This window comes from Gobio gobio, assembly GCF_949357685.1.
Source record: "Gobio gobio genome assembly, chromosome: 8".
Taxonomy (NCBI): Eukaryota; Metazoa; Chordata; class Actinopteri; order Cypriniformes; family Gobionidae; genus Gobio; species Gobio gobio.
The window spans coordinates 35,158,091-35,178,525 of record NC_137114.1 but is presented as its reverse complement, the minus strand read 5'-3'; the positions used below and the strand labels follow the sequence as shown (position 1 = coordinate 35,178,525).

The 20,435-nt window shown below is 35.8% G+C and overlaps 1 protein-coding gene across 2 annotated transcripts in view; it reads right to left on the bottom strand.

Annotated features, from left to right (window-relative positions):
- The window catches only part of tenm4 (teneurin transmembrane protein 4), a gene marked incomplete at its 5' end in the record, with an annotated part of 172,576 nt that extends 153,586 nt beyond the window's left edge, over positions 1-18,990 (bottom strand). For both annotated transcript variants that reach the window (XM_079823975.1, XM_079823976.1), the window contains 2 exons: positions 13,637-13,909; positions 18,768-18,990. In XM_079823975.1, the coding sequence (XP_079680101.1) occupies positions 13,637-13,909; positions 18,768-18,990 (496 nt within the window). The remainder of the gene's footprint in view (positions 1-13,636; positions 13,910-18,767) is intronic.
- Positions 18,991-20,435: the final 1,445 nt, after the last annotated feature.

The window sequence follows — 20,435 nt, the reverse complement described above, 5'->3', positions numbered from 1 at the left end:
AAAGCGAAATGCAGCTGCAGTCCTAATTTCTAAAAATAAAACTAGATTGTTGTTTTTTTCTTTGGTGGAGTGGTGCTTGCTGTGCAAAAATAGCCTTTTAGTGATGATAGTAGGGTGTTGTGAGTCACTGCTGAAAAACAAAAAAAACAAAAAACAGCCTAAAATGTTGCTGGACTCCCAAGACTGGTCTGTTTGCTGGTTTTAGAATGGTTTCGATGACTTTTTCAGCTGGCCGGGCTGGAAGACCAGCTGGCCCACAAGCTAAACTAATTGAAGTCCAGCTGGACCAAGCTAAGCCAAGCCAAGCCAAGACCAGCTAAAACCAGCTAAAACCATAAAAAAACTTTTTTTTTTGTTGCTGCAGTGTAAAGGCTAGGGAGCTTTGGCTTGCTGTCTAGGGATGCTTGGTGGGTGCTTACTGAACCAAGTTCAAAGAAACCCAATGCAAAATCTCAATAGGGTTTCCTTGTTTTAGCATCTGCTGATCAAAAATTATCACTCCTCTCATCAATAATTTGATATATGATTCATATCCAGAGTGTGAATGGTGCAGGACTAGTTTCCAGTGTTGGATGTAATGCATTACTGAGCAACAATTACCATAATATAATTAGTTTTTCCTGTGAAAAAGTTAGGGATTACTCTTAATTTTTGTCTGTAGTTTAATTACAGCTACTTCTGAAGTAATTGTATTAAATACTGTATATATTATAGAAAAAGTCTATATAAACAATAGTTAATAGTTAACAATAATGTGAAAATGTATGTTTTTGAATGCAACTTTCTCCCTTCAATTACTTTAATCATTTCAAGAATAATTTGTGCAAATTTATATTATTTATTTGAAAGAATTAAAACTGTTCAACTGGTCGAGGTTGATATGGGATTTAGAAAGTAATTAGTAATAAGTAATGAAACACTTTTTAGAATAATTAGTACAGTAATTACACTGTTGAAGATGTAATTTTTTTTTGAATAACTTACCCAATACTGCTATTTACACACCGAAGTTTAATACTTAACATTAGAGCAGTGGTTGGAAAGGCTAGCAACCTCCTCAAACGTTCCTAAATTATTTTAATCAATATTTTAATGGCACTTTACAATAAGGTTCATTGGTTAACATTAGTTAACATTAGTTAACACAAACTAATACTGAACTGCACTTATAAAGCATTAATTAATCTTTGTACATGTTAATTTCAACATTTGCTAATACTTTATTAAAATCTTGCTAACATTAGTTAATGCACTGTGAACTAACATGAACAAACCATGAACAGCTCGATTTTTATCAACTAACGTTATCAAAGATGAACAAACGTATTGCTCATTGTTAGTTAATTTTAGTTAATACATTAACTAATGTTAACTAATGAAACCTTATTGTAAAGTGTTACCATTTTAATTAATATAATTAATTTTAATATTACTATTATTTGATTTAATATTTATTTATTTTTTTAAAGTAATTGCTGCAATCACAAAATTAATTGTTAATTTAACTATATCGACACACCCGGTTTCAGTTAAAATAATATTATAATTAATATTTCATATTTCCAAAGAGAAAGGCAAAATAAAGTTGACATTTCCACAGAAGATCCGTAGCTGTTATTAAAAGAAAAGGTCAGGACTAAAAACAGGTTATTGAGTTGCCGTACCAATGCTAACATGAAATACGCATTAAATTCAAATTGACATTCAAATCGGTTCACAAGTGGAAAAAAAAACATGTAATTTATTAAGAGTTGCATTTGCACCTGGCATAACGCTCATGAAGTCACAGTCAAAAGTTTGCAAACACCTTATTTTGTTTGGGTTCCAATATATATTCTCACTTACGTTTGTTTGTCTTTCACACTACACTTCATAAAGGTGTTAGCATGCGAATTGCTTCAGTGTAAATAGAAGACCTTATCACAAAATTTAGAGAGCAAAACTTGTGATCTCACAAGCTTTATTGAATTTTAATATTTATATTTATCTTTAAATGTCAGTTTTAGATTTAAAAATGTCAGTACTTCAACTAAAAGCTAGCACAATTTAGCAACATTTTTTATTTCAGTCAGTTGCTAATGCAAGACTTCTTTTCAATTTTTGAAATGGAAACAATTCTCAATCATAGCTTCAACAAAAACAACACTGAAAACACAGCAAACATAGTTGCATTATGTCCAGGATAACAGGACCATTAAAAAATTTGTAATAGCCTATTCTTAGCATTCAAAGCATCATTTTGTCTGTTCACTGTTCAAGGTCAGGTTCTGTAACCTCATCTCTCTGAGACTGCTATTTCACACCATTGTACGCCGCACTGAAGCCCTCCTGTAAGTGAGGAAATGTCTCATCTGATAGCAGCCTGATTTAACTTCACTTTGTGGGTTGATAATATGATGGCAGTGCTCAGGGAGAACGGTTCAAAAGACAAGTGAGGTGAGGGAGATATCATGCTCCAAATATGAAGCCTGCATGTGCTCCCCTTGGGGGGAGGAACGGAGGTGCGCCATTAATTTAAACTGAACTGAGAGAAAGAAACTGACTAGCAGATCATCATTTCAAGTTCAATATGGATGCAAGCGAAAGACATGTGAGTCCAAGTGGGTGAGCAGTTTAATCTGTAAATAGCCTGCCCATTTCTTTTGGTTGTGAACAAACATGAGATCACATTGACATGATAATCAACTGCAAGCACACTAATGCCGAGTTCAGACTGCACGATTTTCAAACTCGTCAGATCACTGCTCTTTTCACACTGCATGACTATCTGAGGTAACATTCAGTCACTGCTGTGTTCACACTGCACAATGGAACGGCGTCAGGAGGTTTCACACTGCATGACATTACCATAGGGAGAATCACCGACAACTCTCTCCGGTGCGCAAACTACGTTTCACAACCAAACACACGCGAGATGTGACAAATAAACAACGTGAGATCGCGTGTGCGTCAGACCGTTCTCGCGCGAGACTGGAGCTGTTATTAAAAATGATAAACTGCAGAAAGTTTGCGATCCAAAACTGTGTGCTGATTTGCAGCGGAAAGGAGAAAAAGAAAAAAGATTATGGCGGAGGAAATGGTTGGGGAGAGGATTGTGTTCTGCAAAGAGAGTTTGAGATAAATAAATAATTTTGCAATGTGCTACTTCTGCGGCTGGTCAAGCAAATGTTTGTGCTTTGTTTCTGTTTGATATAATTGTAAATATATCTATTAAAATACTGATATTCTGGTCTATAACTCCTCCCCAAACCTCCAGCTGCCCTGTATCTTGTCCAGCAGGAGTTTAAATCGCCGACAAGTCCAGATATTTAGCATGCCAAATATCTCACGGGCGTCGACGACTCGTCTGCGATTCTATCTGATCGCGTCTTTGATAATTCACACTGTGATTGATTGTCACTCACGTGCACGAGCACCGATTTGCCTATGATTTCGGGCATTTGTCGGCAATCTCGCAAAATCTGTCGGCGAGTCAAAATCGGGCCTAAACTCAGGCAGTGTGAACTCGGCATAACATCTTTAAAAATTCGAACATAGGTTCATGTTTGGCTTTTCTGATGTAGTGAATTTGCTCTTTGGCTCACCTGGTACAGCACTGGACCATGTAGAAGCAAGATGAAATGACATGGTTGATTCAGCAAATTCGCTTGGTATTAAAAACACAGCGGTAACCTGATGTTAGCATGTCTGTTTTTCTGGTTTTGAAGGGGTTTTGGGGACTTTTAGCTGTTGTAACTCCTCCAGTTCTACTGAGCGGGATTCGAACCAGAGTTTCCGGTATGGAAGGCACGCGCATTAACAAGGACAGTCATAGCATCAGTTGCTATTGCGTCTCTTGAGGCCAAGGGAATAAGATTTACTTGCATAACTCTTACTACCTGGCCTCTGTTACACTCACCCCCCTAAACCTCATTCCCATCCCGGTCACATCACCAATGTAAACCCTCCGGTTCTAATCCTAGTCGGATTTGAACCGATGTCTCCGTTAACAAGGAAGTTAACGGCTATACCCTTTAATGTCAGTTGCTAGTGCTTTACTAGCTGGCCTCTGTTACTACTGAACAAACAAGCTAAACTATCTCAAGGCCCGATATACTCACGGCAAAGTTCTTTTTCGTCGCTTAGGGGTAAAGCCTGGATGTGTTTGCACAAGCTCTGCAATCCGGCACTCAAATAAAGTCACGTCACGTTTATTTATATAGCACTTTATACAATAGCTTGCTTAAAATCAAGCAGCTTTACCATATTAAACATGACATTTGTCAGTGTTTTGTTTCATCAGAAGTACAACCTTATTTTTTACTATAAAGTGGCTCTCCAGTGTGTTCATGTTCTCATTTGCGGACGTCTGACAGCGATGGACTGAACAGGAGAAAAAAGATTTCTATGTTAAAGAAGGCGGAGCCTCCGCGCACACCTACCTATTACATAAATCACCACAGACCAACGGGAGTACAAAGGTGGTTTACCAGATGTAGTGACTTATTCTGGAAAGTTCTGTTTCAAACTCTTAAAACAAACTTTGTTTTGGCCTGATTTTGTTCGAAATGGCGTCACATCAGTTCGTTCTTTGATTTCGCTTGAAGTATATCGGGGTCTTAACCCTTAATCGGCCATTGGGGTCCAGCTGACCCCACTGGACTTTTCCTCCATTTTTAAAAAGTGTTCCCTTCATCTCAGGGCCATGCGACTCAGTGACTTTACTAAATAATCTATCTAAACATGCACAAAAAATCTGGGCTTGATTTGGTTGTTCTAAAGGTGTGTAAAAAAATTTTACCGTTTAAGTCCCTTGGGGTCAGATTGACCCCACATTGAAAAATGAATGGGAAAGATGTTTTTTTTTCATTTTTTTTGTCCAAAAAAATTAACTAAATCCAGTATAAATCTGAAAATTTCTACATTTATATCAAGGTCTGGTCCTAGAGCATAAACACAAAGTAGAACGAACTTTCTATCTCATATACACACACATACACACACACACAAACACACACATATGTGTGTGACTGCAACAGAGAGTATTTTTATTGAAACTGGCAAATAAAATCAACAAAACTGGCATAAATCTGAAAAAATTCCATACATAAATGAAGGACAAATACTAGAGCACAAATGCAACATGGAAAAATCATGAGAAAGAGAGGGAAAAGGGCAAATAAAAGAAAGATGAAAGGCAGCTTAACTTTTGCATAACTTCCCTATGGACCTCTAGTGGATAATGTGGTCATTGCACTCTCTCTCTCTTTAACTATAATTCCTAAAGTTTTTCCACAAACCTACAGATGGCAGTATTCTATCCCTAACACATAGAGCAATGTCCAAAAACTATTTATATTTAATTAAGATCATCATTCAAGTGATTTTTTCATAAAAAAATAATTTTTAATGAGCCATTTTATGACATAGTTAAGTATTTGTGCAGTAAATAGATAAAAAACTACCAAATACCCACAAAAACACAGCATAAATGTATAGTTGAGAAGTAAATAAAAAAATTATATACAGTTTTCCATGTAAAAAATGTATATTTCCTTATGCAATCGCTCTGTAAAAGTTTGGCGTCTATCTGACCCCAAGGGACTCAAACGTGAACCCTACTTGAGGGACGATTAAGGGTTAAGAACTTTAATAAGCTAAATGTTTATCTTTGAAAATATGTTGGTCAGTACATTATTTGGTAATGCCATGGTACTTTGGTAAATGGTACAAAAAGATTACAATTTTCACATAGAAGAGCATTTATGTGGTACTCCAAGGTAAATTAAAGAATACCATGCTACTGAATTGGTGCGTCTTTAACAAAATACAATAGCAATTTATTTTAAAGTGTCTTAGGTGGACAAAGTAATCATCTCCCAAGCTCAATATCACCATGACATCCAAGACTAATTTTGGAATATGAAGAAATACACCCAAGATAAACAATATACCCCCCTTTCTGCCAACCAAGCACGCTGTGCAAACCGTAATTATCGAGTCTGTGACAGATGCCCAATGGAGCAGCGTATACACTATTAGCCAGATTGAAGCTGAGCATATTTTTTCAAAATGTGACAGATTTCATCATTAAATGCCCAAAATGAAAGTCCAAAGCTCATATGCTATGAAGATACAGAAGTAACTTTAACTGCTTGTCTGCTGATCTGAAAGTTACAGTGAGGCTCTATAGTAGCACATTTGTCTCATTGTCAACATCCCCAATTGCAGCAACACTGATCACTTCCCATGAGCCCCTCTTAACCTCAATCTTTCAGCAGTTCAAAAGCAGTTCAAAGTTTCCGGCGGGTTCTAAACCTCAGAAGTTACATCTTATACAGCCTCTGCAAAGAACCAACGCAGAGGCAGTTTCAGTCAAATTAACCAATTATAGCTTCCCTGCTTCAAACACAAATAAGGGAGAGCGATTGTAGATCGTGCCGCGTGCGAACATCAAACTTCTTTTAGGATCTTCTGATCCCTTTTGCCCTTCAAGTTCGCGCTATCGTTTTCAAAGTACAACTGTCAATTTAGGCTATAAAAACAACCACACAAAGCCAGGTAAAGCAAGAAACAAAGGCGGAAACTCTAATCCAACGCTCTCATGGTTCAGAGTCTATTTCCCAATAGCACAACATGCGTGCAGAGACCTGTAACAGGCATTAACTCACGAGCACATGGGAATATTATCAGTTATATGGGCCCCAGGGAAAAAAGCTGATGGATGGCACCAGCTTAATCATAGAGGTTACTGAAAATCGTACCATTGTTCATTTTTCACCTCACGGCACATTTTGTGTCTTTTTTTTGTGACGTTTTTTTAACATGGTTGTGAGGGGCAAGATGCAGTGGTCTGTAATGACAAATCTGGGGGAAACTAAGCAGGTTAGTCACACTGCCGGCCAAAAAAAAGTCACTGTTTAGATTTAAACTGGTAAATGCTTAAGAGTCTATGATTGGAACATTATTGCAGTGATTATTGTGTTTCTAGCATGTTACTGTATATGTTCTTCAAACCCTATTTGATGGAGTGTGTAGCTTTTCATTTCTTCAACAACAATGTAGGAAGACACATCATGGCCATATTCAAGAATAACAATGTCAAGATGCATCAGTTTCAAATTGTGAAAGAATAGTTGGGAGGGAGCATGAATCATTTTCCCACTTGACATCACAACATTTGTTTCCATCAAGATGTGCATCAATTTTTGGTCAAGATCTTGTATTGGCACTCTGTAAAGTACACTCCTGCACATCCCAAAGACTTTCAATGAATTTAAGGTCTGGACTCAGAGGTGCCAATTCATGTGTGAAAATATTCTTCATGCTCCTTCCCAACCATTCTTTCACAATGATGAATCTTGACATTGTCATCCCGGAATATATCTTCCTACATGGTCAAAGGGGTTGATCTTCATTAAAAATGACAGATTTGTATTTATTTTTTGTTATATGAAAGTCACCAGAACAAAGTGAAATCATTGAAACATCAAACATTTTAATATTTTGTGTGTGAAATTCAGATTTCTTTTCAATATTAAAAACCTCATTATTATGATTATCAGAGGTAAACATTAAGAATAAGAACATAATAATAATAACACTTTATAACTCATGATCCTGCCCTAATATGGTCTTTTAGCAGGTAGTTTCTCAGCCAAAGCAGAATAAGGTACATTTATTAAAATGAGAAGGATGTGGAGCAAAAAGGGGTCAAGGGCTTTGCTCCTTGGGACAGTGCTGTTATCAAATCCCAGTAATTTCCCCTTTAAGCGAACCACCCTTTCCGGGAGTTGAAATGTTAACGCTCAGATTTCTATCACAGATATTTAACCACTACACCGCCCCATCACCTTCAAAAATGCACCAATGAAGAAATCGATTGAGTATGTCCTTAAGATCAGCCCTAGATTGTAAACTAATTTAGATATGACCATCACAGCCATTTTGAGCTGGTGAACGTCCATTTATTTGTGTTCGATTTACACTAACGACCCGAACTTTAAATGCCGTGTATTATGTTACCATGTGATGTGGTCGTTGCTGAAAATATCCTGCTGATCAATGCAACCTCATATTTCTCTGTCGCCCATGCCGAACCGAATCACACATTGAACATGAATTGTTCACAGATTGACAGAAGTAAAAATTCACACTGGGGCTTTTGTGTTTCTTTTGAAGCTCTATTCGGCCCTATTGATTGTAATTGCATGTAAAAGAGCAAACAGCACATTCTTCAAAATATCTCTTTTTGTGTTTCATACAAAAATACAGGTTTGGAATGGCATGAGGGTACATTTTGGCTGAACTAACTATTTAAATATGTGACTTTTTGTTTAGTTGGATTAAAATTACAGTTAATTTCCGGGATTCTGCTTTACTGCAAACGGAGAGCTGTGAAGTCCATTGATGCAGCACTTGCAAATACCCACAAAGCTCAGCCAGTGAAGCGTCTGTGGGCTTCAACACAGATCACACGTTGTCCCGAGCAGCCCTTATGTCTAGAACAAGGCTCGGCTCTCTGCTAAAAGATCTGCCTATGCCCGATCAAAATGACTCAGCAATGGGCCTGACTGTTAGCGCCTAAGGAAAGCTGTTCAGACATGAGGGTCAGTCTAAGAAGATTGTACACACACACACTATTCCACAATGTATTTGCCTAAGATCTGTGATACAAGATAATGGATTATGAACATACCATTGCAGAGATAAACAACACACAAAAATGTCAAACAGAGGAAAATGAAAGCTAATTGCTAAATGAGTGATTCCGAAATTCTCTTTATGTACCAAGATTTTCCTCTGATATTTTTAATCCAATGAGTTTGTGTCGTGCAATAAGCAACGTGAAATAAGGAAAGCTTTGTTTATTTATTCACTTTCTTGAATTCCAATGTGAAATAATGCTTTAAGACGACTTCACTTCCCAATTGACAAAAGGATCAGCAGAAAACATAGAAAATGTGTTGTTCTTTCTCTTACATAATAGTATTATAATGTATCTGAGGGTAATTGTACATTAAACGTTACAACATTCAAATACCATAATATTACACTGTTACAAAAACCACAAAAAGCCAAGAGTCAAACTGCCCAACTAAACGAAACACTGATCACCATAGTGGTGATCAATAAAACATCAATATCTGTTCATTCTCAATAAGAGCTTCTGTAGATGAATGACAGAAATAAAGTCAATCTGGTTTGTAATAAGAGATTTAATGTATTTTCTGTGGATTTCATCTAATGTTGTGGCTGGACGTCAGCTGTAGTTCTTGTATTTCTCTTTCCTTCAGTGATTCTGATTCTTATCATCAGCTGTCTTCAATGTTGGCAATACAAAAATAAAGAGTTCTTACTTCATATTTGATGTCTGTCTGTTATTCAGATATTTTTGTTTCAAATGTTCTTTTTTTTTTACTATTTGCAATTACTTATTTTAAATGGTTGCCTTTTAGGGAATTATTTTGATTAATTCTAACCCAATTCTTATTTGTTCAATTTAATTAATAATATTGCTTGTAATCTGTTGCCACCATTTTATTGAGAAGATATATTGTATTATTTTTTACATTGTACAAGTGTTGTTAAAGGAAAATAAAAATAAAAATAAATACTTAATGGAAGTCAATGGGGCCATCAACTGATTGGTTACCAACATTCTTCAAAATATCTTCTTTTGTGCTCATCAGAAGAAATTCTTACAGATTTGGAACAACTTGAGGGTGAGTAAATGATGACAAAAAAATATTTTTGAAAATTGATTTTGTTAATTAAAATAATGCTGAAATCAAATAAAATGTTACAAAAATATCTAAATAAAAAAAGATTTGAAGTACTAAAATTACTAAAATAAGTAATAAGTTACAGTTGAATAAAAAAAGCACATATTACTAAAACAAAATGGAAATAAAATGAAAACTGAAAATATAATAATAAAAGCTATTATGAATAAATACCAAATAATACAAACATAACACTTTCATGTTACATATCCAAGAACCTAAAACTTACATTTTAATTAGTGTTAGTCTAAATGTAAAATGATAAAGCACAAGTAAGTTTGAAAACTAGATTTCAGTTATTTAAAATGCCATACTGAACATTACCTAAAAAAAAAAACAGTAAACGCAAGTGCTGTTTCTGCTTGGATGAACAGAATAAAAAGCAATTTTGAATTATGTCTGCTTTACAACAGTCAAACAGACGCCTAAAGCTGCGAATAAAGATACACACGGAGGGCATTTTCTTTTCACAGTCATCAAATCCAGTTTAACGCGCATTTGGGTCGGCCTCACCTCAGCGTTTCGCGACGTTCAGACAGACATATTCCATTTTCTTTTTAAGTCCATCACTGATGTCTATGCATAAAATGCGATGCAGCACAAAGGAACACCTCTGTCGTTTTAAATAAGAATCTAATAGCTAAAATGACGTAGGCTTCAGTGCGAAAACAGACTATCTGTAGGCTTTCAGGGAGACTGTGGAGCAAAAGGCAATTAGTATTTCACTGCCGGGCCCTTGATGTGTGATTTCTAAAGGCTGTTAGAGGCACTATCAGAGTTTGGCAGTGAATATGCATAAGGTACATTGTAAACGAGAGCATGATTAAGACTTAACTAAGCTGCGGATATAAAGAGAGCCAAACTCAAGTGCTTAAATGGTAAAAACGTTGTAGAAAGGATCGTGATGTAGCTACGGAGGAGGATATCTGCAAAATGGTTTAGGTCCAGACACTGAAGAACATTGCCAGGGGGTCAAAAGAGCCCATGCTTAAGTCTCAGTAGCTATGTTTCCATCCACCTATTTCTTATGTGCATTTTGTGATATTGCATTAAAAAAATGGTGCATGGAAATGCTTAGATGCAAATACATTCTTAAATGTGCATAAACAATATGTGCTCAATTGAGGTGGATACATTTTTATCTAATAAGAAGATGTGCATAAACTACGATGGAAACTCATTTACTGAATAAACCCCACGATGAGCAAAAAAAAAAAAGAAAAACCCTCACTGGACTGTAACTGGACTAACCAGCATCTTAAATGTTGGTTTGGTCATTCTATGCCTGAGCCAAAGTCTGTCATCAAAATTATTTGGTATAATGACCTCCCAGAAGCGTCTCGAATGATTGCGTTCCCAAACACCAGCATCTGAACGCAAGATAACATGACAGTGTTTATTGCGTTTCGTCTGAGAAGTCATTCGTGATAAAATATGGTAAAATCGGAAAATAGTAGCTTCCCCGATTGCAGCAACTTCCATTTATATTACAGATATTTTGCGGCAATTTCCCAGGAAGTGACGATTTTGTTCTCTTTTATGCGATATTCACATTTTTCCGCTTAAGTTAAATGCACAACTTTGAATGGAAAAATAGGTAAGGATATTCTGGTCTCTAGATATGGATTTTTTTTGCCGCTCTTTATCATCTGCCAGACAAAATTTGAATGTTTTAAATTGCTTAGGAAAGTAAAAGCGCAAATTTTATATATATACTGTATATCATTCATGAACAGGAAAAGTTACATACCAAAATGTAATAGTAAGAGTGATGCTTTAAATAAATAAATAAATAAATACAAACATGTCACTCTGTAGTACTCAATTATGGAATTATAAAAGTTACAAAAACATTTATTTACTTTATTGACCTTCTCTTTTTACAAATTCCTCTGAAATCTAGTCAGCACAAGTCAAGGGCAATTCATATCATTTAACTGCATTTTTTTTTTAATTGTTAATTGTATAATTCAACTTTAAGAGATGCTTATCCTGGTTTAATAAATGTATAAGTCCTTAATATATGAAATAAACAGCTAACATGTACATTCTTCAATTCATGCTGAGATTTCCTATATATTCCTGCAGTTCTCTGGGCAGTTCCTCTTGCGTAATCAGGCCCTGCTCTTGACAAGTTTCACTGTGACACTGTCTCGGTACAATGTGACCTTCTATGCAAGCAAAGACACTCATTGGGCCCTTGGGGACCATTTGGAAGCACCAAGCTTGAGGAGGATGGATCCAGGATGGCTGCCCACTCAGTTTGGGCTACTAATCTCATCAGAAAGCATCTGACCACTACTAGGTCTGACGTATATGCTTTGGAGATTATTACTGAAAAAATGCAAAATGCATGAATTTTATTGCAGTTACTATAAGGATAATCCGTCAACATCCACTTATGCAACTGCTTGGTTAAGTAACTACAGTACATAAATAAATAAATAAATACATTATTTATCGCCAAAAACGCTACTTTTCTAGAAACAGAAAAAAAAATTACATTTTTGAAATAATTAAACACTGCATTGTCAAAGTTGATATTGGGGCATTATGGCCAGACATGCTATTATATTATTAACTTTTTACAAAAATCAAGCTCAAATGGAGTTTCTAACCAGTGATTTTTGGACATGCATGTTTTGCCCGTCTTTAGAACGGCTGCATCTGAGGCAGTAAGTGCGTCACATTAGGTTTTTTTTATCAACTTGCAGGTTATAAAGTTTACTGTAGCTATAGGTGCTCAGTTTTGTTTTTGGTAAAAATCTCATTTTATTAAAATACATATGCTAGACTAAGACACTCTTCTCCGCAAACACATATAACATAGTCTTTATATATAAAATGTTTCTTGAGTAAAGAAAATACTGCACTTATTCAATGAACCAGTTCTTTATTTACCCTTGTATTGCAGTCCAAAATGTGTGCAGCACTTTATTTAAGGTTGAGGTGATGAGGTTTTACCGACAGATTGAGGATCCAATGGAGTAACGAAATTTAGTCGCAAGCCATAGTAATGATTTATGAAAAAAATTGAGATACAAGGTTTCTGCCAGATGGTCACACTTTAGATTAGGGTCCAATTCTCACAATTAACTAAGACGTTTACCTCAAACTCCTAATTACTGATTATTAATAGTTAGAAGTTAAGATTAGGTATTGAGTAACGGGTAGGATTAAGGGAGGTACAATATGGTCATGCAGAATAAGGCATTAATATGTGCTATATAAGTACTAATAAACCTCCAATATCCTAGTAATATGCATGCTAATAAACAACTAGTTAATAGTAAGAGTCATAATAATAAAAAAGTAAGAGTAATAAATATTCACAGCAGAAATATTGTGCATAATCCATCTGTAAATATAACAGAGTACTGAATAACATCCGAATTTGTGAAAGAAAGGTCACCGGATAATGAAATGAAAAATATTAGAAGTGTCAAAGTCATGGCTTAGCAGAAAGTGCACAGCCTCCGACATGAGTCTCTTTTGCAGACAGCCTGGATATGAATTCAGCATTTAATTTTGAAGTTATTTACTCAAAAAAAAAAAAAAAAAGAAATAAGCTAAAATCAATGTAATTTACACCAATGGCTTTGCCTTTCATTATGAAGTTGTTTTGATCCAAATGTGAGAGTGGAAAATACCATTGCTCAAAATTTAGCTTTAAAGCACAAGCATTTCAAAAACCAAACTAGAATGTCACAAAATCCACCTCTACAAACCACGCATCATTTCCATACAAAAGTGGCATCACACATTCAATCTGAACTGACGTGGTGCTAAACTGGAGACGTCCCTCTGTGCCTGGTGACCAAAACCTGCTCTCAGCCGAGCTGTGAAGAGACCGTACAGACATTTGAACTCACCGTTTTCTGTATTTTCATGCTCGGTGTCAGTAAGGGTGAGGTTAGAGTTGGCTCTGCTGGAAAGGCAGGAGCTACGACCGGATTTGGTGTTGCTACGGCCCCAGAGTCGGACGGCGTGCTCAGGGGAAATGATGCCATCCGTTTCTGTGTCAGCGTCTGATCCCACGCTCACGGAGTAGTCGCGGTGGGGAAGGCCCATTTCTGTCCTATATGCTGCCATATGGGTCGGCACAGGATCCCCGAAGGCCATGTCTCTGAGAGAGAAGTCCACCCCTGATACAACACAAGAACACAATGAGAGAAAATACAATCTGTGTTATTCATACAAGAACAGACTAAAAACAGTAGGGATCTGGAAGTCCCTACACCCATTCATTTTCTCCCATCTCTTTTCATTTTTTTTAACAATAACATATAAAGCTTTCTAGAAAGTCTACCATGAGCTCCAAGATGGCTAAGTGTTGATTAAAATGTCTAATAATAATAATATTAGTAGTAGTATTATAAAAAATCCGTACAATGTAAACTATTAACTATTAAGTATTAATTTACTAAGCAGGGCAAATTAGTGTGGGAGGGCAAATCCAAAAGTGGCGCTGTTGGGAGTGGAAAGTTCTGCGCGTGATCTACTGATGATGCACCATTTAAAGCACAGATGCAGCCGGATCATTTCCATAATGACCAACGCAATCTACCAGTTAGCATCTGGTTTAAGACTTGCTTTTTTTGGCAGTAAATAATGGTGCAAACACCAGTAAATTGACGAGTGCAAACCTTTGTAAATCACCTTGCATGATCCATTTAAATACTCTCCTCCCATAAATTTTGTGTCTGAAAGGGGAAACTCCTACTAATTCATATGCAATAAGGTCAGCTGCAAAAATAACCCAGTCCCCGCCTTTACAGAGCTCATTTTTCACTACGTGTCTTTATAAAATCCTGACAGTAGTTTTTAACAGAAAAAGAGGATTTGCGTTGGCACAAGTAAGTCTAGTAAATATAGGTCTTAAAATTATTAATTACAATTATAAAAACAATATCATTTAAATTTATTGCGAAATATTACCATATTTATATGTGTAATAAATGAATGTGATGGTTACTTCCAGAACTTGAGTGCTGCAAAATTCCAATTTCCCAGTAGAAACTTTTGACACACAAAATACATGGAACGCAGCATCTATATTTAACTTTTTCCCCAACATTGGCATAATTTTATGAGACAACGCTTCCCTACTATTGATGGAATTTTCTGGCTTTCCTTGTTTTCACTGTTATATATGCTATTACACATCTTCTGAAAGAGTACAGAATCTCCGGATCTAAAAAAGGAGCAGAAACAAGTGATAAAAGAATAGCTTATGCGCATTGTAGTCTTTGGAAAATAAAACGTGATTTTCTCCGCTTTTATTTCTTAATGAAACATACCAACAAGTATTGATAAAAAAAAGAATGCATGAAGCTAGAATAAAAACGTTTTTTTTTTTTGGTTCAAAATCAGAGGCTCTGTTCTTTCTTTTCATATATATTTTTAAATATATTATTATCATTTATATTTGAATATATTTTATATTGCATGTTCAGGTTATTCTGGAGGAGCATGACATTTTTGTCAAAATTCTCAAAAATGCTGGCGGGGAAACAGTTATTTTTATTTATTTTTTTCAGCATAATAGAGCCTTTCATAGACTGTGATGACGAATTTTAACGTAAATAAATCCTGCAGTTTTTTGTATGTTTTTTTTTTTTTTTTTTGTATGGACATTTATAACACTAATACTTTGTATTATATTACTTTTGCAGGAGGAACTCAGATAAAAATAGACAAAAAAAAAAAAAAACTTTTAACAGTGAATGAATAAGCATGGATGGAAGAAACAGTTACTGCTGCTGTGAGGGTGTTTCTAATGCAGCGTCTATGGGAGTGATGGTAAAATTTAACATCTTTCTCTCTTTTCACTGCCGTTATCAATCTCACTCTATTTTTTCCCTCTTTTTAAAAGTTGTGAAATCACTATTGTGGAGTTTTTCTTTTGCTTTTTGAACAAATGGGGACACATAAAATATATTTAATGTATACTCTCATTTACCGCTATAAAAGTTAACCCAACTATGACGACTTTTGCTCTGAGAAACCCGGAAATGTGACATGCTGGCAAAATCCAGTCATTTCGGTAGTAATCCATATGATTGTGAATTTTTTGTGAATTTAGTTTCACACGATTCCACATTGCAACAGACTCAAATTGGTCAGGCAAATATTCGCTGTGTTGATGAACAGAAATCTGCTTGGTGTGAGCTGTGCTTCAAACGTCTTACAGTATTTACAATAGACAAAGGACTTTTTTGCCTACAAAATTTAGCTGAAATTTCGCTAATGTGAATACAACTTTAGAGGGAAGCATTAAGCCCAGCTGTATACTTTTTTTATGCGCAGATTTTTCTACGACTTGAATCAGTCAACAAGGTAGCAACAAAGGCCAATTGGACAAGGATGAAGCTTTATAGTACGCATGTGTTGACCGTTGTGTTCAGACACACTATCAAAACAGTTCCCGGTTACGTATGTAACCCTGGTTCCCTGAAGGGGGGCAAGACATTGTATCAACAATGACACTATGGGGAACGCCCATAACATCATTGTCAACGCACTTCTGAAGTTCCACTTCGAAGGGGAACTATTAAAGGCTATGCGATTGGTTGTGAGTTTGGTTGCCAAGTGTTTGTACCAAAAAGTATACCCTGGGCTTAACTGTGCCACCTACTGTTCGAAAACAGCCTTTGCACTACAATGTGAACCAATTATGCCTTAAACTGCTAGGTAGGCAGCTTACTGGGTTTAGAAACATTAGCATTTGTTACAACAGAACATCTTTAACAGAGTACCTGGTCTCATATATATACGACTCCAAATTGACCGGGAATATGCAATATATGAAACTAGACCACATTTAATCAAATTGGAAACCCTAACGAGAAGTTTATTCAAAACGGAACACTCAAACCCATGTGAGAGCACACAGCCTCAATAAACATCACATTCAAAGTGCTCTCATGTCTGGTGGAGGCCAAACGTACGAGAAAAAGGAAGCTGTTTAGATGAAACTAACAGCAAATTACAGATCTATGCCCGAGAGTGAGCGTAATAATAGTTAGCGTGTCTGAGAGCAACAATACATTTAGTATTCATGGAGGGGAAGTGGATATTTTTTCAGGTCACCATCAACTGGACACATTAGAAGGTCATAAAAGACATCAGCGAATCAGCATTCACGGCACCCCCCTCTCATTAAAGTCCCAGCACGCTAATGGCAAAGATGCAACACCGCATTCGGCTTCCCTTTTATCTCTCCGGTTTTAGATACTGCTTTTTCAAAACGGCTGGAATATATTAGCAACGGATCAAATCGTCACCGCAGTCTGTCTTAATTGCTCGAATGCGATCACTCTCTGAAGCGTATCTGAAAGATGTGCTGCAGATCTGGAGCCTGTGAGATGAACTCCCTCAAAGTGTATGATAGTTCGTCTCGTTTTAACAAGTATGTGTAATAGATATGTGCTTTAATATGAATTGGGCAAGTAAAATGATCAAGGGTGCAGTATTCCACACTTCAAAAAAAGAAAATAATAAGCATGCAGGTCATGTATAAGGGATTTATTACCATTTAATGGCATTCTTCACAATGACAGCTCATTTAGGGGAATTATCATGCCCAAAATCTTTTATATTTTAAAATAAAAAAAGCAATATTACAACTCCCAACTCTAATGCTAAATATCCATTCGACAAGACACAAATCTTAAATCTAAAATAAAAAGTATTGTTTGCATCGCTTTTTTACTCCAGGGATGCAAACTCTTCAGATGTGAGGCAAAGATCGTGACAAAAAAGGTGACAAAGATTCAAGAGCCCTAGGGGGGTCTGGGGCAAATTTTAGCTTAAAAATGTGGGATTTACTGTCAATTTTAGAAGGAAGATATAGGAGGATAAAACCTAATAATAATAATAATAATAATAATAATAATAAATTATATTAATACAATTACACACGGACACATATGTATATGTACACACACACATCTAAATGACTATTAAACAATATTATTCAAAATAATAATAACTATATTAATTATTAATTATATTATTATTGTTTATAAAATGAAATAAGTCAATAAAAATATTATAGTATTAATACTATTGTGTTGTAAAATTTGAAAAAATAAAAAAATAAAAAACAAATGTATGTATGTATATATGTACATTTACATACATATATACATACACACACACACACACACACACACACACACACACACACACACGCACACCACTATGACTAAACAACAATAATAATAATTATCGTTATTAATATTATTTTGTATAAAATGAAACAAAACCAATGAAGAAATATTATTATAGTGTTAATACTATTGTACTGTAAAATTTGAACAAAGTTAAAAAAATAATAATTATTAAATTATGTTTTGTTATTATTATTATTATGAATTCAATAAAGGAGTCACATTTTTGCCTCTTTAACAAAAAAATTTTTAAATAAATAATTTGTCATTATTTACAGTTATGTCCAAATGATGACATTTTTTAGTGGAAAAAAGTACAGACTTATGGAAAAGAACAGCATGCGCATAAAACCTCTGCATTTGTGTTCATATGGTTTGGAATGACATGAAGATAAGTAAATAATTACACAATTTTCAAATTTGGGTGAACTGTTCCTGTGCAGAACTGCCTTTTATGTCTGTCTGCTGTAGAACATATTTGAAAAATGCAGGCTGCTGGCCGAAGGTAAATTCTGTGGAGACATGCAGCAATCAGAAATGCATTATACTTTAATAGGCAAATTATAATGCCATCAATAACGGTTCACTTCTGCAAATTAGGCCAGATTGCTTTCACGGCAAATGCAAACCATATTGGAGTACATGTGAACCGTAACCCAAGCAAAACGCGATTCCAGCCAAGTTTAGAAAGCTCAGGCAGGAATAAGAAAATTATGTTTGATAATGTTAGTTGTGCAGAAATTGCACACTTCAGTTTTCAAATGCACTTGTGGTTTTATCCCTGCCATGGCGGTGAGAGATCAGACATGTGAAATCTTGCCCCGCTCACCTTGCCTGCTGAACTCATCGGCTTCGTGGTGCACCACGTCTTTGACTCGGCTGCCATAGGCCAATCTGGAGTCCTGATCAAAAGCTTTAAGGGTCTCGCTGGAGCTGTAGGACTTGGGGTTGAGCTTGCCGTCCTCGCTGTCAGCCGAAGAGCTGGTGTACCGTCGCTCCGTGTCCCGCCTGGAGGTCAGAGAGCGGTAGGGTCTGCGTTCTTTCACTTCCATGGCAACCTTGTCTCTTGTCTCAACATCAAAGGGAGGGAAAGAAGCCAGTTCAGTCCGTATGATTCTACAAAAAGACACAGATGGGAGAAAAAGACCATGATTAGTGCTTCTTGTAATCGTTTTTTTACAGCTAAAACCTGAAATGTAAAAGTTTGGGATTGGTTGTATACGTCTCTTATGCTCACCAAGGCTGAATTTATTGGATAAAAAATACAGTAAAAGAGGTAATATTGTGAAATATTATTACTATTTAATTATTTAACTATTTAATTTTAAATATCATTTATTCCTGTGATAACAAAGCTGAATTTTCTCCAGTCTTCAGTGTCACACAATCCATCAGAAATCATTCTAATATGCTGATTTGCTCAAGAAACATTTATTATTATAATCAATGTAGAAAAAAAGTTGTGCTAAATAATATTTTGTGGAAACAGGGATTTTTGTCAATACTCTTTGCTAAATAGTGAGTTCAAAGAACATAATTTACTAAAAAGTGAAACTTGTTACTGTCACTTTTGAAGCATCCTTGCTAAATAAAAATATTAAATTTATTTCTTAAAAAAAAAATGCAATATAAAATTATAAAACAGCACTCCATATTTAATCATATCTATTCATAGGACTCGACTACCCAGCTATTTAAGTGCGCCACTCACTCGCTCAGCTGAGAGGATTTTTTTTTTCAGCTGGAACATCCTAAAGGACTAGTTAAAAAAGACGATTCCTGGACAATCCTTTAAAATAGTTCTCCTAGTCTGGGTGACATTATGCAGCACTGCAGCATCTCGGAAAACAGATTCCATTTTGATCAAATGCAGCACAACAAATCTTGTGGCCGTAAACTTTATGACTTGAATCCCCCTCCCTGCCTCTGAGATAAACGCTGCACTTCCAGCAGATTTTTAAGTGGCAGGTGTCCTTCTGTTTGGTCTGTGGTTTATACGCTGTGAGTCAACACCCAATGCAACAATACACACTTATGACTCCTGTCACGACTATCAAACTGCAGTAGCCAAGACTAAGATAAAATGGTGACTATTCTTCACAAAACACTGAGGGAAATATTAAACATAGTTCACCTAAAAAAGACAGTTCGGTCATCATTTATTAACCCTCATGTTGTTCCAAACCTGTACGATTCTTGTTGAGTACAATAGAATATGTTTTGCAGAATGTTCAAGCTGCTCTTTTCCATACAAAAAAATGGACCGTGATTCACACTAGTGGTGGGCGAAACACTGCTTCATGAAGCTTCGAAACCTTTACGAATCTTTTGTTTCGAATCAATGGTTCGGAGTGTGTATCAAACTGCAAAATCACGTGATTTCAGTAAACAAGGCTTCGTTACGTCATAACTGTTTCAAAACGTTTCGCTGGGAAGTGATGATCTCTGTGAATCCATGAATAATGGAGATTCACTTTGATCGTGTCACGTTATGCTG